The 26,190-nt window shown below is 49.4% G+C and overlaps 1 protein-coding gene across 2 annotated transcripts in view; it reads right to left on the bottom strand.

Moving 5' to 3' along the window:
• Positions 1-26,190, bottom strand: part of LMAN2L (lectin, mannose binding 2 like) — a 336,208-nt gene that overhangs the window by 225,120 nt on the left and 84,898 nt on the right. For both annotated transcript variants that reach the window (XM_069619073.1, XM_069619074.1), the window contains exon 4: positions 1,998-2,080. In XM_069619073.1, coding sequence (XP_069475174.1) covers positions 1,998-2,080 — 83 coding nt within the window. The remainder of the gene's footprint in view (positions 1-1,997; positions 2,081-26,190) is intronic.

Here is a 26,190-nt window from a genome sequence, read left to right as displayed (position 1 = left end):
AAACGACATTGATCATTCACAGGTGAGGCTTGGCGGACTGGAGTGGAGGGATGGGAGGGAGGGAATCCATACCGAGGGCGTCACTGTCCGGGGGAGGGGGACGGCCAAGGTTGACAAATCAACCTGATGGCTGTCTTCCCAGTTCTCAATTGGCTCCACTGGATCATCAATATTGTCTTTGTCCCCGAAGGGGGGCATCATCTTGTACATGTGTACACAGGGACCTAGTCATCAGTAAGGTCATAAGTATATTCCTCATGAGGATCGTCAAAGGTCCTCTGAAACGTGGCAATAGGTGTAAAAGGAAGGTCCTCACAAGGCCTTTGAGGAGCAAACCTCTCAGAAATAAAGAGACATTTCTCTAGTATGTCCATGTACCACTCATATGTCTCCCTGGTCCATGAAGATGAACCAGAGGAGTCCAGGGGAGGAAAGGGGCCATTTCGACCCATTTCTTCTGTAGAGCGTCGAGATTTGTCTCCTAAAGCACTGGACAAAGGCAAAGGGCTCTCAGAGTAGTCCTTGCGAGGTTCCGGACGTTGTGGCGAATCGCTTGGCGCATCTCTAGGCCATTCTTTCTGTTTTGCTGTCTCTTTCAACCGTTCCTTATGTTTAACCACCGAGGCGATCCTATCGCTAATGCTTGGGGTAGTAGGGAGATGTGCCAGTTGAACCGGTGACTGTGTGGTGGATTTCGGCATCACCGGGGCCGTAAGCGGTGTTGGCGCCTTCTTCTATTGCGTCTCGACAGCCGCATGCGTTTCGGTGCTAGCGCCCTTTACTTTAGATTGCCCAGACGCATGCTGCTGCTGCGGGGATGGTTGCTGATCATAAAGATCAGTGGCTCCTGTAGAAGTATCCGACAAGCCCGTTGGCTTGTTAGAACACGTTGACTGTACCGCCAAAGCAGAACCTTGGGTTGTGCGCTTACTGTGTGGGAATTTTGTGCGATAGGATGACTTGCGTCGTGCCTATCGGGGTCTGGGACAGACGCTGCAGAACGAGAACTGTCCGGCGTTAGGTCAATGTCCTCCAAAACGGAGCATTGGTCATCGCTAGTCCCTTCGTCACACTCGGCGGCTGTGGCGGCATTACTTTCAGCCTGCGACATGCCGTAGGCCGGCCACCGCTTCAAACGTTGTTCCTTAAGCGTCATTGGACGCGCAGGCCAACTTTGTGGTTGAGGGGTAGACAATTATTGCACCGACGGTGCTAGTCTTGCCACAGATATTTGGCCTTACACAAAGGACAAAATCTAAATGGAGTTCTGTCAATAGCGCAGGATTGATCTAGCGACGACAAAACCCAGGGAACAAGGGGGGGGCATTCTTGAAAGAATGACCACCCAACCCCACTCTGCCTACAGTACAGGTTGGGCAGAAGGCCCGGCCACGTGGTCGGAAGTGCCAAATGGATCAACAGGCGTCGAAATGCCCAGCGGTTTTTGGCGGTGCACAGGATTCAGCCCAAGTGACTTAACAAGAATAAAAACAACCAAAGGTCGATAAATGTACAATAACGCAATCTCTTATGAACTGCATTAGGCAACCAGATAACTGGGTGGAAAAAAACATTCTGAGGGACGTCGACACGTGAGGGATTTTGGGTGCACTACACATGTTAGGGATAGTGTTACAGGCACGCCCATGTCAACATCCCCTTTCAATCCTCGAAAGACAAGATGCAATACTCTGCGGTTACCACTGAATGTCGGACTACATGCAAAGCATGTGATTCTAAGCAGATTAACAAGCATCAGAAACTATATTTCACATTACACTGTCACAGAGAGTCGCAGCCATTATAAGAAAAAGGAAACCCCCAAATGTCTCATGATCCCTTTAGGATAGACGTCTCAAAGACACCATGGGAAACACTCCTCTTGTGGGGGGCAAGATGAGAGGTTTTAGTGCCGACTATCAATCCACCCAAAAGGACCATCTAGCACAATATCACTTCCTTAATTTCCCCCCCCCCGCCCAATAAAATACGCTCACCTCCTGTGTCTTCTCTTCATTTGGATAGGTGTCCACAAACACTGCAAGCCCCAAGAAATTATCCTTGCTTCCAAAGACTGGTCCTGAAACAGAGAGCACAGTTCAAGGCTGGCGTGTAGACATTTGCAGTGCCACATAAACGTAGGCTTGGCTATGCACCTGTGAATAGGTCAGTGCCAACAAGCACCAGTAGAAGTGGTGCACATTGTAAAGTTGGATCTGTAAGCAGGTTGAGATTGACCCTACCTGCATCATAAAAGCAAAACACAACAGGATGGCATGATCCTATGGACAGGGTAACTGTCCCAGTACAGGTCAGGAAAGGTTCCCATTTAACTAGATGCATAGCCCCACACACACCACAAGTAAAGCATAGCAGTGTAGTCTCACTGTAGTGAGAAAAATAACATTGTAGAGCTCAGCACTGCTCGGTCACTTTTTTAATGAATGGTGTTTCAGAGAGAATATAGTGATAAATACAAGATGTACAACAGTTATAGTGGCATGTACATAACCAAGGCAAAAAACGTAAGCTTTCAGTACCCTCAACTACTTCAAAAAATGAAACTCCATGATAGGAATTAATGGGAAGTTTAGTAGACTGCTGACATTTGGGGAGTTTGTTATGTTTTTGGGGTGATAAATGAGAGGTGATAGTGTATGGTCCAAACCCTTAAAAGGACAAGCCACATGGGAACATTTGCTCATCTCACATGTTAGCTATACAGAAGAAAGTAATTTTTGCTCACTTGTGCGAGTGTGCCCCGCACCCACTTTTTGCTAGTCTTTTATGATTCTGATTAATATTCCACAGTGAATTTCGTCCAGCTCTCATTGGAGAGGCAACTCTTTTGCGGCACTCCGGAACCTTTGTGGCCTTCAAAGGTGGGGACTACCGCCAAGGTGCATCTTGATTTCCTTGGCTCAGTAACCTGGCCAAGAGAGCTTTACTGGTTCTGGTTGATTGCAGTATACAAACAGTGGCTGCACAAGTAGTAGCCATGTTAGACGGCAGCAAGCTTTTCTTAAGGGAGTATCCCAAAATGGAGCCCCCACTGCTGTGAAATCCAGCATCCAAGCAACTGTACTTTATTACCATTGGTTGTGAATTTATGAATGGGTGGAGACTGGGAATGGCCATTTAGGGCGATTGTGAGCTTCTGGCTGAGACACGTCTTATAACAAAATGAGTGTGTGGTGTAAATGCAGGGTTTGTATGACTGGGAATCTCTGGAATCAACATTCTGCAAGTTTATCCAGGCGAATGTCTGCAAAGGTTTATGTGTGATGACCAACACTGGTCAGGTGGCAGGCAAACGTTTCAATGGTTCATGCGTGTATGATTGGTGGTTAGGGTTACCCTTTATCATCCAGTTTGGCATAAAAGCTGACACACTTGACCAGGATCTGTCAACTGCTGGACATTGATCCTGCAGTATCCAGTGAGACAAACAGACACATGGAAGCCAAGTACCAGCATTATTGGGACTCTTGAAACTCTGATGGCAAAGCTCAGACGTGTTCCTGTCCAGAACAAATAGTAACATGTGCTCCTTTTCCTTGATCCAGAGAGGACTGCTGGGTCAGTCCTTCAGGTGGCGTTTTATGTGACGGCAACCATTGATATTGATATTTTATTTCTATCGTGCTCGCACACAAGTGTTTCAGAGCGCGGCAAGGGAGGGGAACAGGGCAGAACAAAACAACTATCTCACTAAGCCCAGTGACATTGAGAACGTGCAAGTGCATGCAATGGGGAGAAGTGGAAAGTGCAAAGCAAGGGAGAAACAGATTAATAATAATAAATGAATAATAAAGGCAACAAACAATGGTAGTGCAGCCAGCAATTGGCAAGTGCTAGGTTTAAGGCAGCAGACAGGGTAGGTCTGATAAGTGCAGGAAGAAAAGGGGGCGGGGTGAGGGCTGTATGGGTACAGATACAGACCACAGTGCAAGGGGTGGTCCGGAGGCAGTGCGGGAGGGTGGAAGGGTGAGCAGGTACCTGGGCCCGGAGGACAGAGGGTGGCCAGGTGCACGGTGCCAAGAGAACAGATCAGCAGGGTAGAGGGGGGGGAGTGAAGGCAGACAAAAAGAGGAAGGTCTTGAGGTGCCTCCGGAACCGGAGGTAGTTCTCCTCAAGTTTTAGAGTGGCAGGGAGGCTGTTCTAGAAAGAGGCCCCAGCCGAAGACAGATCTACCCCCAGCTCGTTTCTTTGAAAAACGACTGACCCTGAGGGAGTTAGAGGTAGAGGATCGAAGAGCTCGAGAGGGGAGGTATTTGCGGAGGGCTAACTGAAGGTATTTTGGACACAGGCCCCAGAAAGCCTTGTGGACAATGCAGAGGGTTTTGAATTTAAGACAGCAGGACTGGTCACACTTGGTAGATGTAGAAATCCTTTTTTAGTTTTTTCAAAGCATAGAAAGATACAATCAAAACAGTGCCCTCTATATAACACGCGTTTCAACACAAAAGTGCCTTTTTCAAATCAGGGCAGATAAGGTCTAAGTTCCAAATAAAGGTTCAAGTCTGGGCGGCCAAGTATTCCTGGGTTTAATCGATATCGCTGACGCTCGGAGGGACTGTGCACACTTTGGAGGAGGATTAAACCTATGAATACTTGGCGCCCCAGACTTCAATCTTTATTTGGAACTTAGACCGTATCTCCCCTGATTTGAAAAAGGCACTTTTGTGTTGAAACACGTGTTATCTAGAGGGCACTGTTTGGATTGTATCTTTCTATGCTTTGAAAAAACTAAAAAAGGATTTCTACATCTACCAAGTGTGGCCAGTCCTGATGTCTTGATTATAATAAGAGGTTGGGGTCTTTTTGCCTCTTTTTGCCGCACACACCTACAACACCATCTTAAGAATTTAAGTATAAATCAGGCGCATGGTGAAAATTTGGTTGGTTACCAAAAACCCCAAAACTTTCCCCGGTTTTGAATTTAATCCCTGCATCCACTAGATTTCAGAGCTGGAGAGATACGATCCCAGGGTTTGAGGTCAAGGACAAGCCTTGCAGTCCTGTTCTGGATTAGTTGCAGAGGGGGGAGAGTAGAGGCAGGTAGATTTAAAAAGAGGATGTTAACAATAGTCCAACCTAGAGAGAACCAGAGCTTGGGAGACCATGAGCTTCTGGGGGAAGGAGAGGAAAGGCAGAGTACCTCTGAGGAGGTGCAGTAGGAAGTTTTAAAGACACATCAGAGATGTGAGCGGAGAAGGAAAGCGTGGAGTCAAAGATGACCCCAAGATTCTTAGCCTTGCAGGTGGGGTTAGGAGGAGGGCCAATCATCATAACTTGCAAGTGCCGTGTGACCTCTGAAACAAAGCACTGCATTCTCTTGATGTACCTGCATGGCTGTTCTCTGCTGGACCCTTTGACAATCTATTTTTGTAGCTGAACCTTGCTACCTCCATCTCCGTGTCCAGCTATACTTTCTTCACACTGCAACCTGTGACCCCCAAACCCCTTTTCCCCTACTCGAGTCACCACTTCACCTCTTTGCATGCACATCTTCAGGGTGTCCCACCACAACTTCCCCTGCCCAAGGGCTCTACTCTACAGGCTCTTCACTGGAAGGAAGCTCAGCCTTCACGTCTTTATTTGGATCTCCTATGTAGCTGTAGGGCTTCCCGTGCAAAGCTAGCTCAGCCGGAATCCCTTTTTCATGTCAGTGACATCACAACTCATTTCTGCAGACTCCTGTCCTGGAGTGGAGCTGGGTGAGTAAAAGTCTTGAACTAACTCTGGTGAGTCCCTTTATCTTTTTGGAGGTCTTCTTTGGGTCTAAACTGCTTTGAGGGATAGTGTGCAAAATGGCATCCCGCCATAGGTTACCATTGTTCCGTTGATTCGTATTGGCCCAAGACGCAACATTCGGGCTTGTGGTTAACTGTGTTCCGGAGGTCGGTGGAAACATTTGATGATCCTATGAGGACAAAATCTTTGGCTGTCAGTTGGACTACTGTAGGAGAGAGAGACCAACTATTTTGCACCAACCAATTACTAAGAAAATACATCTATGGTATATAAGGGTCTTTTCAAGCAGTATGGGCATCCAAAACAACCTATAGTGGCATCATAGAGGTTTAAGTACCAGTCTGTATTCGGAGCGAAAAAAGTGCACATACCAAAAACATACGACAGCCCTAAAAACATCACCCATGCTGAGTATTTGGAGGCCCCCAATCATTCTAAGATCACTTAACCTTGAAGAACAAGGGACATTTTATAAATTCCTGCCAGGAGGAGGTTGGGGAGTATAGAGGGAGACACAGAGTCCCCATGCAACCTAAATGATGACCTGTTTAAGCCCGATGGCACTAAAGTGGTTAATATCAATGTATGAGTGGAGCAGAATAGTTATTGATCACACAATTGCTGTTGAATTTTTCAGATTTGGCTGGCATTGGGCATGCAATATGATTATACCAGGGTTCGAAATGAAGGAGCTATTTAGCTACTGCTTGTGGCCTGGAGCTACTCTTTGGCTCCTGTGGCCATCTGACACCAAAGAAACATAGCTTTGTGAATTTCCCCTCTTTGCATTTAGGACAATCTTAATATAAATATTAGGACACATCTATACAACATTTAAAGCATAAAGGGATCATAAATAAAGGACAAAATGATAAGTTTGCATTTTAAGTTATCATCTGATACGCAGAAAGTTAAGTACCACCTCCTTATTCCCCAGTAGTAACGATTGGTAACTGGTTAATGCTGGATACTGTGACGAATCGAGGGAATTCGTCTCATCTCCCCCAAGGGAGTGGTCATTTCTCCCCCACCCCTACCCCCACCCCCACGCCTGTGAGGCTAGAGAGGTAAGCTTTCTCCACAACACCCTCCCTATGGGCTGAGGCAAGTGGTACCTCACCGGGGAAGACTCGCTCCACCTACCTTAGGGAACAAGGACTCCCGTTCTGTGACGGACTCCGTGAACCAGGATCCATGATGGCATACATGGGACTGTCAACGTTATTAATAATGCAAAGTACGAAGACTTAGACGAAGACGACCAAAGAACAAGTTACTTTCTTACCTGGTAACGTTCTTTCGATGGGATGGTCCGACGACGTATTCCATATCTATGACAGGTAATCACCACAGCTGTGCTGCTTCGGAAACTTTTTTCGGCGTCTGCGTCCTGCGTCGATGACGTCCATGCGCCATCATCGAGGATCTCCTCCGATGTGATAAGTAGGACGCACGACGCCCGTAGCCTCAGTTGTAGTTTTTTCCCCCAGAACGTGCGACATTAGTCAACTGCCAGTCAGACACAAAGCCTTGCGGAACGTAAGCTGCAATCGCAAAAGAAATTCTGCAGCGGGAAGGCAGGGCGGGAGCGATATGTAATACGTCGTCGGACCATCCCATGAAAAGAACGTTACCAGGTAAGAAAGTAACTTGTTCTTCAAGGGGATTGGGTCCTCCGACGTATTCCATATCTATGACAGACTCCCAAAGCAGTACCAGAGCAAGGAGGAGGGAAAGAATTTAGAATCAAAATTTAGAATAGCCAATCAAATAGCAGAGCAAAGGACCGCCTTGCCAAAGGCCAGATCCTGTCCTCGGATGGAATCGAGGGAATAGTGACGTACAAATGTATGTACTGAAGCCCAGGTGGCTGCATCACAGATGTTGCGAATAGGAACACCCCTCTACAGGGCAGTAGATGCAGCCATACCCCTGGTAGAATGGGCCCGCAAGCCAGCCAGTGGGTCCTTACCCGCCAAGCGCTAACACTCCGAGATGGCCAAAATAATCCAGCGAGACAGTCTGTTTCGTCACAGCTTGCCCCAAACGCTTTCCGGTGTAACAAATAAAGAGTTGATCGTCCACTCTGACCCGGGACATGCGTGAAAAACAAAAGCTTAAAGCTCTCCTAGGATCAAGCCTCTGGAGCCTCTCCTGTTCCTTACCAGGATGCGGAGGACGATAGAATGCTGGAAGAACAACCTTCTGGGCCAAATGAAATTCCGTCACTGCCTTCGGAAGAAAAGAAGGACGAACTCTAAGGACAACCCTGTCCTTGTGAAATACAGTGAAAGGTGGCTTAACTGAAAGTGCCTGTAACTCACTCACTCTGCGAGCGGAAGTAACCGCAACTAAAAACACAGTTTTCAGAGCTAACAGCCTCAAAGGGCAAGAATGTAAAGGCTCAAACGGAGCACCCATAAGAAACGTAAGAACAAGGTTTAAATCCCAACCGGGCATCAGGAAAGGTGATGGAGGGAACACATTAGTGAGCCCTTTCAGAAACTGTGAAATCAAAAGGGATTTTAAAGTAAGAACACTCTTCAGACGAGCGCTTAAAGATGGACAGCCCCACCAGGTAACCTTTAATGGTACCCACTTGCAAGCCCCTGTGGGCCAAAGAAAGCAAAAAGGACAGAACCATGGGGATGTCACATGCAAAAGGATCCACATTCTGAACTCTGCACCAGTTGCAGAACTTACGCCAACGGCAACGGTACAGACACTTTGTTGCTGGCCTTCGGGCCGAAAGCAACACCTCCATCGCGTCTTCAGGGAGGTCCCAATCCTTATACCTCAACCTTTCAGAAGCCAAGCGTGAAGGTTGAGGGATCTGACCTCTGGATGGAGAACCTGACCCCCCTCCCGTGAGAGCAGATCGTCTCGGTAGGGAAGACGACGTGGAGGGCAGATGGACAAGTCGAGAAGGTCCGGGTACCACGTCCTCCGAGCCCACGCCGGAGCAATGAGGATCATCCGGGAACCGAACTTCCGTAACCTCTGCAGCACTTGCGGGATGACGGGGACTGGAGGAAACGCGTACAGCAGCGGGAATGACCACTCCTCCATGAACGCGTCTCCTAAGGCTCCTTTTGGAGGAAATTCCCGCGAGCAAAACCTTTCGCACTTCCGGTTGACACTGGAGGCGAAGAGATCCACTTGAGGGGTCCCCCAAAGGGCGAAGATCTCCAGGAGAATCTCCTGAGCCAACTCCCACTCGTGAGAGATTGCGCTCTGCCTGCTCAGAGCGTCCGCCGTCACGTTTTCGTTTCCGGCCAGATGAACTGCCGAGATCGAAACTTCCTGCTGGATGGCCCAGAACTCGAGCTGCATCGCCTCCCTGCACAGAGGAAGTGACCCTGCCCCCCCTTTTTGTTGAGGTAGTGCATGGCCACTGTGTTGTCCGTCAGGATCAGGACACTCTTTCCTCGCACAGTCGGCAGAAAAGCCTTCAGGGCTAGCCTGACGGCCCTCAGCTCCAACAGATTGATATGGAGTCTGGACTCCGACGGAGACCAACGACCGCTGACTGTCAGCCCGTTGGCATGAGCTCCCATCCCGTGAGGGATGCATCCGTCACGATCGTCACCTCCGGCCAGGGAAGCCAAAATGGAGCCCCCTTCATCAAGTTGCCTTCGACGGCCCACCACAGAAGGTCCCGGGCGACTGAGGGCGGCACCTGAACCGGGTCCGACATCCTGCCGGAGGACTGTGACCATTGCGTCTTGAGTGCCCACTGCAAAGATCTCATCCGCAGACGAGCCTCTGGCACCAGAAGAATGCAGGATGCCATGAGGCCGAGCAACCTCAAGAACTCGAACGGTGGGAGCGTCTGGGCATGCTGAAACTTGTGCACCATCTGCTGAATGTGAAGAGCACTCATCTGGGGAGGAAAACACAGCCCCAGGGAAGTGTCGAGCACTGCTCCGATGTACTGGTGCCGCTGTGTTGGCGTCAAATGGGACTTCTTTAAATTGAGGGAGAAGCCCAGCCTGTGAAGGGAGTGGCAGGTGACGGACAGATGATCCAGGACTTGCTCGGGAGAGCTCCCCCTGATCAACCAATCGTCCAGGTAGGGGTAGACGTGAATCCCCCCTTGCCTGAGATGCACTGCCACCACCACCATGAGCTTGGTGAAAACCCTCGGGGCGGAGGTCAATCCGAATGGCAGGACCCGAAACTGAAAGTGCGAGTCGCCAACCGCGAACCTCAGGTACTTCTTGTGCTTGGGATGGATCGGCACATGGAAGTAAGCATCCTTGAGGTCGAGTGACACCAACCAGTCCTGAAGCTGAAGGGCCTGGAGGACTTGAGAGAGAGTAACCATCTTGAACTTGTCCTTCCTGAGGAGTTTGTTCAAACCGCGCAAGTCCATGATGGGTCTCAATCCCCCGTCTTTCTTCGAAATCAAAAAATAAGGGGAATGCCATCCCTTGTTCCTCTCCGCTACAGGCACCAGTTCTATGGCGCCTTTCTCCAGCAGGGCTTGAATTTCCTGCGCAAGGAGCGGATCCGGACTCTGCAAAGAGGTTCCCTGGTGGATTGTCGCGAGGCCTGTGCCGAAAAAGAAGACAGTAGCCGTGGGTTATGATCTCCAGAACCCACACATCTGAAGTAATGGCTTGCCACTCTACAAGATGCTGCGCCAGCCTTCCCCCAACCGGCGAACCACGGGACATGGCCTCATGACTGAGTGGGAGCGGCTGCGGCGTTACCTGAGGGCAAAGAGGCAACTGCCCGAGAGGCCTTGGCACCACGGGTACCCTGTCGTCCACCTCTGGTACCCCTGCGTTGGCCTCTTTGACTGCCAGCTCCTCTCGCTTTACTGAAGGACGAGTAATAGCGAAAGGAACCACTGCTGTCCCCTAGGACGAAAAGGCAGAAGTTGGCGAACTGCAGCGCCCACTGCAACCTCTCAAGGCTCTCGTCAGCCTTGCTGCCAAAAAGGTGTTCACCGTCAAAGGGCATGTTGAGGAGCCGGGACTGCACATCAGGAGCAAACCCCGACTTCCGCAACCACGCAAACCTGCGTATCACGGTGCTCGCCGCCATGGACCTACTGACGGATTCAGCCAAGTGAACGGACTCACACATGGCATCCTTACCATCCTGGACCATAGCAAGGAAACCATCCCGTTCGTCCCCTTCGGGAATATGTTCAGCCGCTAACGCAACACAGTTCCACAGAGTGTGTGTGAAACGAGACAAGGCACAAATGGAGTTGGCCGCCTGAAGCGCCATACCACCAGAAGAAAACACTTTCTTCGCCCAGCCATCAAAACATTTGTCGTCCCTATCAGGAGGGATGGTAGGGTACGACGCCTGCTTTGCCGGGGCCGTGGCCGCCTGCACCACCAAACTCTCCGGAGTGGGGTGCCTGGTCAAGTAGCAGGGGTCGCTACTGGCTGGACGGTATTTTCGCGACAAGGATCTGCCCACCGCCGGGAGACTCTCCGGAGTAGTCCAAGCCGCCGCCACCCTTCTCTGTAAAGCCATATGGAACGGCAGTACCGGGTCAGTTGGGGGACCAACATCAAGGATGTCCGTTAGATCATCCTGCACAAACTCCCCTGGGGGAGCAGACCATCCCAAGTACTCAGAAACCCTAGCCATAACGCGCCGGTACGAGGAATCGGCATGAGAGCCAGGCTCAGGCCTACAAAACTCCACCTCCGGAGAGGTGTCCAGTCCACTGGCATCATGCAGTGACTGCCTCAAATCGTCAAACGGACTATGGCCCGAGACAATTTCATCTGGAACCTGACTAGGAACCAGGCCATCAGAATCCTCATCCGCCTCTGAAATATATTCCAGGTGGCGAAAAGAAGGCACCCGAGAGTGCTTGCTCTTAACCAGAGCCTTCCTAGGGGGTTCCCCCCATGCCACGGGGAACCTCCGACACGAAAGGCGTCGATGGCGTCGAGCGAATCGGCGTCGAGAGAACAGGCATCGGCGCCGAAAGGATTGGCGTCGACGAAATCGGCGTCGTCAGATGCAGCGCCGCCAGCATCGGCGGCGTCGACACAGCCCTCGAAGCCGGAGCCCCCAGCATGTCCTTCGACGACCTGAGCATCGACGGCTTCGACTACTTCCTCGGAGCCGGAGCCTCGAGAAAGCCTGTCGACGCCTCAGACGTCGATGTCTTCCTCGAAGATCTCACAGGTGCACACGGTCTCGAACGCGTCGAAGACCGGGACCTGGAACGGGTACGTCGAGAACGAGTCTCCTTGTCCGAACGGGACCTCTCCCGTGACTCGTGCCGACCACTCTTGCGAGCGGTGTCTCTCGACCTCTCACGACCGACCCCACTCGGGGGCGCAGACGGCTTAGTACCCTGCGATTCAAGAATCGCCAGAATTTTATTCCCGAAGGAAGCCCATTCCTCGGGCGTCGCACGGCTGGTGGGGTAAGCAATGTGCCGGGCAGAGTCCTCCGAAGAGGACCTGGAAGACGACCGGTGTCAGCGCTTCCGAGAATGCCTCGAAGAGGCCGAGGAGTGGCGAGACCGACTCCTAGAAGGAGACCCACAAGACTTCCGACGCAGAGTGTCACCCCTCGAATCATCAGTCGAAAGCCCCGCAGACCTCGACTTCCGGGGCTTGGACACCCGACCTACCAACAACTTCTTACGTTCGCGTAAGGCTTTGGACGTGAGCGACTGGCAGTCGATAGTCATCCGTGTCGTGGGCCTCCCCGAGGCAGCAGAGGCAGGCGTCGTGCGAGTCCGTCACCGACATCTTGGACCCACACTCCTGTCATGATGCCTACCTCCAAGGAGCAAGGTCCGACCCAGCAACCCCAGAGGCAGGCATCATTTCCCCCAGGGGAGTGCCAGCGGGCCCAAGCTGGGGCCCTTTGGACGCAGTCCTGGCGCCTTAGGTGCCAGGCTCATGTTGGACCTCTGTCCTGGCGCCTTAGGCGCCAGGCTCATAAAGCTAGACATGTGTTCAAGTGTTTTAATGTGCACTTACCTGATGCAGACCATGCTGCCACATCCAGGCCCTCTTGAGGCCTGAATAGGAACTACTTTACCTGTGGGACTACTTTCCACCCGGGTGTGGTCGGGGAAGGATACATACCTGATCGGAGAAGGATACACACTTGGAACTTCTTCCAAAGCTATTTAAACCACACCTGATCAGCAACTCACGCTTGGCGTTGTTCTGCTCCTCGCAGCTGGACGCTCACCGTGTCAGCTCCTGCATCTGGACTTCAGCCACACCGGTCAGCATCCTGGGTCACCTGCAAAGGGAGACAAGAGACCTACCAGCTAATCTGCACCACGGAGACATCACCGACCATCCTGAAAGGGAAGACAATTTTTAAAAGCATTTTGTTACGATCGCTGCAGCGCTGCATTTCACTCACCTTTCCTGGATTCCTCCATCTTCAGCAGCGATCATCCGGATACACAGCCACTTCCCAGAGCCTAGAGAGAAAGACAAGAATAAGAGGTGAGAGAAGGAAGGGAATAGGAAAAGCCCAGTTTCCTTCTAAGACTTACCTGTTGGGTCATTCCCATTTCATTTCGGGTCTTGCTGCTTCCAAGCAGGACCCCGGCCCCTATGGGGAAAAAAGACAGACATTAGAAGAGTGAATGCAAAAACATCACCTGAGCGCTCATCTAGGACTCACCAGATCTTTACTGGAACTGCACGTTTCACTTCGGGTCGGCGCCATATTTCAGGCATTCCGAACCCCGGCCCCTATGGGGAAAAGGCATCAACATCAGCGCTTTGTTGCAAGAAGTCTCCAAAGGAATCTTCATTCATCACCTGAAAAAAGACAATGAACATTATTATTTAAAGCTTGAACTTTTGAACTTGCAACAGAACTTTTACAGCGCCTTACCAGTATAATCAAGCTTACCTGAACTCCCATCCAACCTCAATCCAGTGAAGTAACTGGGTTCAACGCGCCCCTGCGTCAGAAGCAGGATGGAGAGCTCGTCCTTTCAGACCCTAAGGTGAGACTTCACGGGGAATCGTGGAAGGGTATCGTGGAGGGTTGGAAGAAAGTGGGAGGCTTGAGCATAACTCAGTCAGTAGGTAATACTCCCTTTTCACGCACAGGGGAATATTCCTGCGAGCCGGAGAAGCCAGAGTAGAGGGCCCTTCCTGTCCATCTTCAGAGTCCTGCGCTTCACCATTGAAGAAGCATCAGCACTCGAAGCCAGACCTGCGCCTCTGTGGGAATCAGGTGAGCGTTACAACTCCCCGCACTTCTTGAAGCCCGGACGCGGGGTCGAAGACGAAGTAGAAGACATCTTCACACGAAGGATTTTCACAAAACAAACAGGTTCGAAGAACCGAGAAGAACAGAACTCCAAAGAGTCGAGGCGTTAACCGAGATTCACGAAGCAACACGTTCGCGGAAAAAACGGAACTGAGGCTACGGGCGTCGTGCGTCCTACTTATCACATCGGATGACGTCGGAGGAGGTCGACGGCGCATCGACGCAGGACGCAGACGCCGAAAAAAGTTTCCGAAGCAGCACAGCTGTGGTGATTACATGTCATAGATATGGAATACGTCGGAGGACCCAATCCCCTCGAACAGATGTTATCTTGAAGAAAGAGACTTACTTTAGTTGGAAATTAGCCATTCACTGGGATGAGTGGATTAAAGGACAAAGACTCATCAGGAAGAGAAGGAGTGCGAGAGAAACAGACGTTAATGGAGGGGCTGTCCCCTGTGAAGGTGAACCTGAGAGGATGGGGAGCTGCAGCTGGACACGGTGCCTGCGAGATATGAAGTTGATGGGAAGCAGAGAAGGGAATGCTGAGAGCAGCGTACCCGAGAGCTGTAGCAAAGCCGGCTAATGAGGAGCTTGAGAGCTGGTGGTGGTGCACCCCCGAGAGTCATGGTGGGCAGTCTGCCATCAGAACAGCGCCGATATCCCAGGGAAGTCGCAGCAAGCAGCTCAGCTCCTGTTGAAATCAAGAGTAACCGAGAGTAAGAGCATAGAATGCCCCACAGATGCCGAAAGAGATACCTCCGCAGTGCAGAGGAGAAATGAAGGAGAAGAACTGAGGATCCTAGAGACGGTCGCTAATCATAAAGGTAATAGGGAACTGGGGACACACAGTGTTAGGCAAGATTGTATGCAGTACACTTAGGGTGCACTACAACACCCCTGGCCTCCTGGCAATAGGAACCCAACCTTTGGTACAGGTTTGTACTACACAGGTTGGTAGTGTGGATGAGTAGCCAGGCTCATCTCAAGAGGGGTCAATGTGAGCTGTAGGGGAGTTACACAGGGGTTAACAGTGACAAGTATTCAAGCAGACACTTACACACGGTTTCTTGATATTTATTTACCAGTCAGTTTATATAAGCCTTCTTCACAAGGGAGCACTGTAAAACACCACACAAATATACTTCAAAATTACACTCCCTCTTAAATTCGGAATCAGTAAATAACTATTTGGGATGGCATCCAGCAGAGACCTTTACCTACAGGTGACTTCAATTGCTAGGGTGCTGTTGACATTAATGTATTACTGTTGGCATTCAGATTTAGTTAAGAGCAAGCAAAAAGGGAAAAGATTATTAGAGCAAACAAGATACCACAAATATTTCTTAAGCAGGCAAATACTTTCAGATCCCCCAATAATAGTCATTTAGTTAAAACAAGCTGAGCCAAAGTCAATAGGCAAGAGTCTATATGGGCTGTAGCACTTCTTTGAAGGCCAGTAGAAAAGTCTTTGCACAATGTTTCAGAAGTTTTAAGAAAAAGATGAATCAATGTAGGGCCACAAGTTGTTAGACTTGTGAGTAGTAGAAGATGCAAGCAACTCCACAGCAAGAGGTAAGTTCTTAGACTTTGTACAGTACCTTTAAAATTAAGAAAAGATGCAGCAGATGACTCCTATCCCTGTGCAGATCTCACTGTTCCTGGGCCTCAGTCGTGGGGACAAGAGGGAGGACGTCGGGGGACTCCTGCACTGTGACCGTCAAAACTTGCAACCAGCAAACTTCACTTTCAGTGGCTGTTCAGTGTTTCAGCTCATCGCATCGACCGCAAATAGCAACACTGCGGTTTCCTGGCTATTGAGATGGACTTCCCTTGCTTCTGGGTTCCTGCACTCTGTTGAGGGGGCTCAGGCTCGGTCAGTCCTGCTTCCTGGGAGTCCAGAAGATCTTCCTGGAGCTCTTGGCCAACTTAAAAGCAAGGCGCACACAAACTGGTGTTCCTCTCCCTGGCTCTATGGTTTCCAGGATCAACTCTCTGGATAATCAACCAGCTCCAAGATGGATGTCCAGGTGGCTTACTTTGGAGTTGATGGGTCCCACCAACTCATGGGGCAAAGTCGTCCTTGCAGGGGCTTCTCTGCCGATGCAAACTTGGCGTTTCGGCACTGTAGCAGGGCTTCACCAGGCAAATCAACTGTCCAGGAGTTGCAGCAGGCGTCTTCAAGTACTTCTTCGGTTCCTTCGTCCAGTGGTTGACTGCCTTCCAAGCCAAAAGACTCGCCTTTTATACAGTTCTCTCCCTTTCATTCCAGCCTAGCTGTCACTCACCCAGCAGGGTGGCTGTCCTTGCCGGACAGTCAGCCAGCCAATCACAGAGTGCATTTGGGTCTCCTAGGAGACTAAGCACGGGGAGTTTCGGGCACCTCTCTCACTTCCTGCCTACCCCAGACACCCTGTAGCCAGAGGCGGGCTTCACTTGTGAATCCTGCCAAAGGCAAAGCAAACAATGGGACCAAACCTGGTTTGGCACGCAGAGTAAATCTCAAGAAGAACCTTTCCACAAAGAAATGGCGAAAAAAGAAGACTGGGAACATTTTGCCAAAAATGGCACCCTTGGGTGCTTTACTGCAGATGCAAATGCAGCCCGCGGCAAATGCGCACCATGGTAGTTGAAAGGAAACCACTGCCACCAGCCATTCAGTGAGAAAAGGCTAAGATAAAAATGTTACATGAGAAGCTAGACAAAGGGGATACTAGGTAACCCCTCCAGCACCCTAGTGTAAGATACTGTGTGCTGGGTCTACAAAGTTACAATGGTTAGTAAGGTTAATGTCACTTTACTGCTCTGGGAAACAATAGTTTATCCCAGAGAAGGTATTTAAACCTTTGAGAAATCTGAAAGACTTCCCTGTGCCATTGCACTGAAGGTGCTGTGTGACACAATGTAAAAGGTGATGCTTATGGAGTTTGTCAGACTCCACAACCAAAGGAAACAGTGTACAACATAACATTAAAATACATGAGAGAGTGGGGAAAATAGGGTCTCACTCTCTCCAGGTTAAAAAATAAAGTCCTCAAAATCCAGCAAAGTTGTCGGGGGTCTCTAAGGTGGAGGGATTTAGCACATTTATGAGAATTCTCCCTAACAAACCTTTCTTCCTCTTTGCCCAAATGAGGAGGAGGGTAGAAAGTTGGGAGTGTTATTTTTTGCGAAAATGAAAGTCAGAAACTACTTTTGGCAAGAACAATGGTTTAACTCTTAAGGACTACCTTATGAAAAGTAGTATAAGAAGGTTTGCATGAAGGAGCCTGCAACTCACTTACGCTGCGGGCTGATGTTATTGCCACAAGATGATGTTACGCTCACCTGGTATCCACAGGGACGCCACCCAGCTGGGTTACTCACTGGTGTACTTCTCAGTGGTGCCCAGATGTGATCTGCGGGGAAGGTTCTACCTGAAAATACAGGAGGAGTGTGTTCAAGACTGGCTGACCGGGGTAAGTATCCTCCCTACACCCCGCATGATTTCATCCCCTCTGGGGCCCTCTCCTCACCTTGTGGTACAGTTAGGCGTGCTATCCGTCCTGCCTTCTTTGCAAGGCTGCGTTGTCTTTCGTGGGCGTGTGCGGTCCAGTTACTTCACTGACGCCGACCAGTTTGATATCGTTCAGGTAGGTCTTATTGCTGTTCTTTCGTATTGTTGCTATTCCTGCATGCCTTTCTTTGTTTAATAATGTCTCTTTCTCCTTTAGATATGCGGAGCTTCAGTGCGGCAAACTGGCTTTGTTGAGCCTCGCTGGCAAATGATGGCACATTAAGAGTGCCATGATGCAGTAAGTTGGCGCTATGCGCAGCGCTGCAATGTCTTACCTTTGCTAACCTGTTTTCCTTCTTGCCTTGTAGGTCGCGGTGTTATTCAGCGTGTGGAGTTTCCAGAGTGGTGCCAGCCGAGAGTTGACCAGTCAGGTAAGCCTTTTGAGCAGTTCGTAATTTGCAATGTCTCTTATGCTTACTTTAATGTTGCCTCCGTCTTCCTCTTTCAGGTCGTTCAGTCCGGGAGGCGTGCAGATTCAAGGAAGCTGTTCACAGGAGCTGCAAGAAGCTAGAGATGAAGACTGCAGGTAAGATGCTGCTGCTAACAATGTTTCTTTTGCCTCTTTGCAGGTTCTGCTTCTCCGAGGTTCGTGGGTATAGCTGGACACGGTGAGCGTCACGTTACAAACTGCAAAGTAACGCGAAGCGTGTTGTCTTGCTCGAGTGTGGTTTAAATAGCCCCAACAAAATAGTCCAGATAAAGTAGTCCCTAGGCCACCACACCCAAAACACTAGACCGCATAGCTTGGTTCCTAGGAACCAAGCTATGTGGATGCCTCCATGTTCGCTGACAAACACAATAAAGTAGTTCCAGAGCAGATGTTCTTCATGGTGTATGAGCCTGGCGCGATAATCGCCAGGACTGACCCCAGGAGGGCCTTTGAAGAGGATGGCAGGCTCTAGAGACCAGAGTCCTGACTCCACCTGGCCAATGGGCTTGCCAGAGGGGGTTTTGGGCGAGGGTTGTGGCAGCAGACAGTTTTCAGTGTTAAGAGCCTAAATGGGCAGGAATGTAAAGGCTCAAAGGGTATACATGTAAGGAACTTTAACACAAGATTTAAATCCCAAGCAGGGACATGAAAAGGGACTGGAGGGTACACGTTAGTGAGTCCCTTCAGAAATTGTAAAATTAATGGTATCTTGAAATAGGAAACCTTGTCAGAGGAGCGCTTAAAGATGGAAAGCGATGCCAGGTATCCTTTTATTATTCTAATATGGAGCCCCAGATTGGCCAGAAGGAGAGCACCATAGGAGTGCCACATTGAAAAGGCTCCACATTCTTGTCATTGTACCAGTTACTGAATTGTTTCCAACAACACCGGTACAAGGATTTGGTTGCTGGCAAAATCTCCATTACTTCATCCGGGAGGTCCCAATCCTCATATCTAAGCTTCTCAGAAACCATGCATGAAAGCTGAGTGTCTTGACCTCTGGATGGAGAACCAGACCTTCCTCTTGCGAGAGAAGATCCTCTTTGTGGAAGACTTATTGGAGGGCAGATGGACATGTCCAGAAGGTCCGGGTACCACGTCCTCCTGGCCCAATCCCCTAGAGCTCCTCTTGGAGGAAATTCCCCTGAGCAGTACTGATCGCACTTCTGGTTAACACTGGTCGCGAACAGATCCACTTGAGGGGTTCCCCAAAGGGTGAAATATGACTTCCAGAGCTAGTTTCCACTCGTGGGAGACTGCTCTGCTTGCTCAGAGTGTCCGCCGCTGTGTTTTGCTCTCTGGCTAGGTGAACTGCCGACAGATTCCTTATTGTATTGTCCAGTACCAGAGCTGCATTGCCTCTCTGCACAGTGGCAGTGACCCTGCGCCTCCTCATGTTGAGGTAGTACATGGCCACTGTGTTATCCGTCATTATCAGGACATTCTTTCCCCATACAGAGGGCAGAAAAGCTAGTCTGATTGCCCTCAGCTTTAAAAGGTTGATGTGTAGTTTCGACTCTGATGGAGACCAACGACCGCCGTTTGTCACTTTGTTGGTGTGGGCTCCCCACCCTGTGAGTGAGGCGTCCATTACTACAGTTCTCTCCGGTCATGGTTGCCAAAAAGATTGTCCCTTGAGAATGTTGTCCTCGCAAGTCCACCAAATTAGGTCTTGAGCAACTCTGCTTGGAACTTGAAGATCTGACATGTTCCCTGAAAATTGGGACCACTGAGTTCTGTGAGCCCATTGAAGGGATCTCATTCTCAATCGGGCCTCTTGCACCAGGAAAATGCAGGATGCCATGATAACGAGCAGCCTAAAAAAAAAAAAAAAACGAAGCCCGGAAAATGTTGGCCCTTCTGGAATTTTACTACCATGTGCTGAATGGGTTGAGCCCTCACCTCGGGAGGCGAGGCTTTCCCTGAGGAAGAATCCAAGACCTCTCCGATGAACTGGAGTTTTGGAATGGTATCATATGGAACTTCTGGTAATTGAGGGAGAAGCCCAGTCTGTGTAGGGAGTGGCAGGTGATGGTGAGATGTTCCTGGGCTTGCTCGGTTGAATGAGCCCTGATCAACCAGTCGTCCAGATAGGGGTAGACGTGAATCCCCCTCTCCTGAGACTTGCTGCCACTACCGCCACCAACTTGGTGAAAACCCTCAGGGTGGAGGTCAGCCCGAATAGCAGAACTCAAAACCGATTGTGAGAACCGCCAACCTCAGGTACTTCTTGTGCTTGAGATGAATTGGCACATGAAAGTAACCATCCTGAAGGTCCAATGATACCAACCAGTCTTGGAGTTGGAGAGCCTGAAGGATCTGAGAAAGGGTTACCATCTTGAACTTGATCAAGTTTCTTAAGTCCAAGACGGGTCTCAATCCTCTGTCCTTCTTGAGAATCAGAAAATAAGGGCAATACCAACCCTTGTTCCTCTCCGCTACAGGTACATGTTCTAGTGCACCTTTCTCTAGTAGGGTTAAGATTTCCTGCACAAGGAGCGGATCTGGAATTTTGACAGAGTTGGCTCCCGAGGCCTTTTTAGAAAAGGAAGGCAGCAACCTTGAACTACTGTTTCCAGCGCCCAAGCATCTGAAGTTATGCCCCTCCATTCGTTCAGATGCTGAGAGATTCTGCCTGCCTTCGGGGTCTTGTGGGTCATGGCCTCAGAGTGGCTTAAAGGCGGCTGCAGCAGCAGCTGAGGGTAAAGATGCTGCTGCTGGGGCTGATTTAACACCCCTTGTCCACCACGAGGGAATCTTCTTTGCCCTCTTTGTGCGGCCTGTCCTCTTAATCTACCAACTGAGGAACAGAAGCAAAATCAAAGACATCACCAGGAAGAGGAGCCCAAATAAGGTTGAGGTTGCTGAATGGAGGCGCTGAGGGACCTAGCCGCCACCTTGAAGGTATGCAGCTTCTCCAGACTCATCTACCTTGCTGTCGAACAACCTCGAGCCATCAAAGGGCATGTTGAGTAGCCTGGCCTGCACGTCCGTTGCAAACCCCGACTTTCTCAACCAAGCAAATCTGCGTAGTAGTGCTTGCAGCCATGGATCTTCTAATGCTGTGAGCAGTAGCCAATCCTGATTGGAGACACTATGCCATCCTTAACTAAATTCAGAAAGCCATCTCTTTCCTCACCTTCTGGAATATGATCAGTCGCCATACGAATACATTCTCACAGGGTGCAAGTAAACCTAGCCAGGGTACAGGGAACATTAGTGGACTTCAGGGCCATACCGCCTGAGGTAAAAACCTTGCGAGCCCATGCATCCACTTTATCGTCTCTATCCGGGGGAATAGAGGGATAGGCAAACTGTCGGGTCGAAGTCGCAGCCTGGACTACCAGACTCTCAGGCATAGAATGTTTGCTGAGATAGTCAGGGTCACTGTTTGAGGGTCTATATTTCCTAGAGAAATTCCTGTTGACAACAGGACCAGATTCTGGAATTTCCCCAGTTAGCTACCACCTTCCTCTGAAGGGCCTTATGAAAAAGGTAAGATTGGGTCTTTTTGGGGACACTGGTCTAGGATGTCCGTCATGTCATCCTTTTCGAAAGTTGGTGAAGCCCTACGAACAAAATCGTCAAAGATTGACGTTTTTTGCTTCTTCACCGGTATCAGAGACGGACTCAACTCACGAGTGGATTCCTTTGACACCATTTTGTCGGGTCGAGTCTCCGATTTACTACTTGACTTTACTGAAGTAGTTTTTTACCTTTACCGCCCCCCCCCACCCCGAGTCATCCAAAAGGAGTGATCGGCGTCTGGCTGTTGCGAGACTCTTGAGGGCGTTGAGGGCGCATTCTCAAAGATCTGCATCATATTCTCCCTAAAAGCATTCCATTTGCTAGGGAAATCCGACCAAGTCTGGCATCTTATAACCTCTGTAGAGGTATCCGATGACGCGGGAGACATATGCTATGAAGAAGACGAAGATTGTCTCGACCGACTCCTCGGCCAGGACCTCTTCGAATGTTTAATGCGAGTGGCGTCCTTCGACTCACCAAACTTTTTAATACTTCTTCGAAGTAGCTTTCAAAGCTTCCCTCCCCACTGCCAATTTACCTCTGCGTTCCCTGAGAGTTGTTTCAGTCAGACTGACAGGACCTGATACTTATATCCTGCAGGCCATCTAGTTAGGGCGCCCTCGGGCTCGATACCAACTGCATAGCCTGTTGAATTCACTATACGTGTTCACCATGTTAGCCATGCTGCTTTGCCCCATACAGTATTTCCCTCCACGTTACCCATCTCATGCAGCCCCGTTTCTACCTATTCCCCACACATAACATTTCATGCGCCAAATCATGTTTCTATCTATAGCGCTCATGTTCAGCCTTCTTTGTCCTACTAGGTATTGCCTATTCTAATTAGAAAACGCACTGCCCATCAACACTGCCCAGTACCCTTTCTGTGCAGTGTGCCTAGCCTCTGCGTATTACCTATTGCACTATCAGAAAATCATGTGCTTCACTTCTGGACTGTATTAGAACAGCCTGCATCTTTTCCATTGTATTGCTTATTAGAATTGCATTGCCTATTAGATCAGCCTGTGTTTTTACCTATTGCATCGCCTATCAGAACTGCATTGTTCATTATAACAGCCAGTGCTTTGCCCCATCAACAGCACGTGCGGTCACTGAATAGCATGTGTTGTACCACATCTAGCCTAATGTATAACCGTCACCTGCATCTAGCCTATTGCTCAAAGGTGTTGCCCACATCTAGCCTAATGCATACCGGTCATTGCATCTAGCCTATTGCTCAACTGTGCTGCCTAGACATACCTCTACGGTGCTCACAGCCCGCTGCTGCTCCTCTAGCACTTCAGTGATCACCAGATTATCTGCACCCCGCGTCAAGCATCTGTTGGACCTCTAGCCAGCCCACCCACCACCTCCATGGCTTCCCTATGGAAAGTTACTCTCAACATGGCAACCCTCGTCCCACCATTTCACTACATAGCGCCTACCAAATTCCTACCTACCCTACAGCCCATGCTTCCACGCCCGACAGCTATCTTGCAAACAGCCACCCCCACCAATGCTATCCCCACCCCCCATCTCCCCAGTTGAATGGATCACCCGCTTTGCCACACCGCCCACTCCCCTGGTCCCATGTCCGCTAAGCTTGAGAAACTTAAGATTAGGCTCTTGCTTTCCCTCAAGCAAGATCTCCCATAAAGCATCAGCCTCTCGGGATAACCAGTAGTTCCCAAACGACAATCCCCCCCTGCTGACTCACCCTCGCAAAAATGCTTGCCCTACTGCTCACTCTAATCATACTCGGGACGCCAAAGACACCGACATCTCTACCCTTAAAAGGTGCTCTCGTCAATGCATGTTCCCTGGTCGCCCACGCACTTGACATTGCCAACCTCATTACTTCCAACAATCTTGACTTCCTGGTCGTAACAGAAACGTGGCTACATCCGGCAGCTGGTCCCTCCCTATCCCTTGCCATCCCAGACAACTATACAATCATCCGCGCAGATAGAGGCTCCGCTAAAGATGGCAGAGTGGCCCTTACAGCCAAATCCCATCTGATTTTTATTGAATTCCCCAACATTGGTCTACCGTTAGCAGAACTCCTTTCAGTGAAACTACTGCTTTCTGACACCTGCACCCTCCTATTTCACCTCATCTATCGACCTCCAGGTGCCATCTCCTCCTAAACACTAAGGTGGGATCGCAAATCATCCTCTTGGGAGACCTTCATCTAGGTCTACATGACGCCAATGATACTAATGCCACCACATTAGACAACGCCATTACACAACCAGGATTTAAGCAGCACATTAACAAACCTACCCATTCCAAAGGCAGAATGCTGGATTGGCTGGCAGACTAACTGTTCCACCACTAACCACAATGTATCGTGTGCATGGTCAGAGCCCCACTGCATTGCATCACCTTCTCCATCCGGAAAGACAGCCAAACTAGCACCCATGCCGCACTTGCGCCACAATCTTTGTCTAGGAACAAACTTAATATAACGCTTGACAACCTTCTACCACTGCTACAACCTATCACCGGTCTCCCTCACAACTCAAACCTAGACCCCCTCCTCTTTGGTTGACCTGTACAACAGCACCATAGAACACACCCTAAATCAAATTGCACCTTTTAAACTTAGAAAGGCAAAACCGGCTGCCCATTTAAACAAATGGTATACAGCCGAACTAGAAGCATTACGCAATGTCAAAAGACTATCGGAAGCCAATTGGAGAAAATCCCTGTCTTTCGCTAACTAGGAAAACTTCGCTTCGGCAGCAGTCACTTACAAAGCTGCAATCACCAACAAAAAGCTCTTCTTTATTTTAAGAGAAATGGAGTCTCCAGCACCTCCCACAGAAGACTGCACTAAGATAAAGCCAGGTGTTCCAACATCCAGAAAGGTTTCAGACAAACTAGTCTTACTACAATACAAAATCGAGACTAAGAAGAATAGTCTTGCATCCAGCACCCACTTACCCAACCTGCGTACACCACAACATCCCCCCTGCCCTCCCATCCACTTCTCCCCAGTATCTAGTGAAGAAGTGGTAACCATAATCTCAGGCCTCAAAGCCTCTCACTTGCAAGGAGAGACCTGCCCTGACCCAATCATTAAGGAAGGCGAAAAAGAATTGGCACCTTTCATCTCGGCTCTGATCAACGCAAGCTTTAAAAACTGCTTAGTCCCCAACAACCTCAAAGAGGCCTGGTCATGCCTCTCCTCAAAAAAACCAACCTAGATCCAAACAGAACGACAAATTACAGACCCATAACCACGGTCCAATTCCTTTTAAAGATAGAGTAGCATATCTCCAAATTAAAAACATTTGGAAGAGAATTACCTACTCTGCCTGCGTCAGTCTGGCTTCAGACCCAGACACGGAACGGAAACAGCCCTTCTGGATCTAAAGATCCAAAATGGACGAGCTAAAGACAAGGGCAATCCGGCCATCCTGCTGCTGTTGGACCCATCAGCAGCGTTTGACCTTATGGACCACCGAATCTTGACTGAACATCTCTCCTCCGCAGCAGCATTCTCACCAAATGCTGCCAGTTGGATCCAATCCTTCCTGACAAATAGAACAACCAGACCCATCTACTCTGGAGTACCAAAAGGCCCTTGCGTTTCTCCCACGCTTTATAATATTTTTTACTAAGCTCCTCTTTGATCGTCTTGACAACCTGGTTGTCACCTACACTAGTTATGCAGATGACACCGTCACCCTCACTGGTTGCTACGAGAGCGCTTCTGAAAAGCTTAATGAAATCTACCACGAAATACAGGCCTGGATGGCCACACACAGCCTCTGCTTAAATGACAAGACGGAGCTCTTGATAGTCAGCACCCAAGCCAGTCTTAATAATCATTGGTACAAAGCCTTTAACATTGATGGCAACATCAAAGTTGCCAAAGAGGTTAAAACCCTTGGCGTTTACTTAGATTCCACCCTCTCACTGAAAAAACTAAGTAAATTTCACAGCCTCCACCACTGCATACACTAACAAATTAATCAACGGTGTCAAACCTTTTGTCCACAGTTGCCTCACGTTAGCCAGAGCCTTGATCTGGTCAAAACTAGATTATTTCAACACCCTATTTTTAGGCTCCTCTGAGCATAACTTGAACAAATTACAAGTTCTCCAGAACAACACCCTTTGTTGTGCCTTGAACCTACCTCGCTCCAGCCATATCTCAACCTTCAGACGTGACACTCACTGGTTACCAGTACGCGACAGAACTAAACTTTGCACACTTGTCATTACACACACATGCCCAGCCAACATAGCCCCCAAATATCTGTCAGACAAATTTTCAAGGCACCAATCTACCAGTCCCACCAGATCTACATACCTGCACTGCCTCAATATACCAAAGTATAAACTGAAAACGGCAAGTGGGGTTGGGGGGTCAAGTTTCCCAGTGCTTGCAGCCAAATACTGGAACTCTCTCCCTCCAGCTACCAGAGCCTAACCCTCCTTCTGGTCTTTCAGATCCAAAGTGAAAGAATGACTCCTCACTTAACTACCTCAACGGCCACATTTGAATTTAAGACAATCCAGGCCCACTTCTGCATCATTAATTCCTTGCTACTCTGCCATAGTGTTTTTGCTGTAGGTCTTGTTATTCACTAAATTATTCACCACTATTTGTTATCATTTGCCAAATGTATATTCTTGATTTGTCTTGCCCTCTCGTATTGCGCACCTTATATCC

The sequence above is a fragment of the Ambystoma mexicanum genome, chromosome 10 (genome assembly GCF_040938575.1).
Source record: "Ambystoma mexicanum isolate Mex_15411 chromosome 10, UKY_AmexF1_1, whole genome shotgun sequence".
In the NCBI taxonomy this organism is placed as follows: Eukaryota; Metazoa; Chordata; class Amphibia; order Caudata; family Ambystomatidae; genus Ambystoma; species Ambystoma mexicanum.
This window is presented reverse-complemented; position numbering and strand designations above follow the sequence as displayed.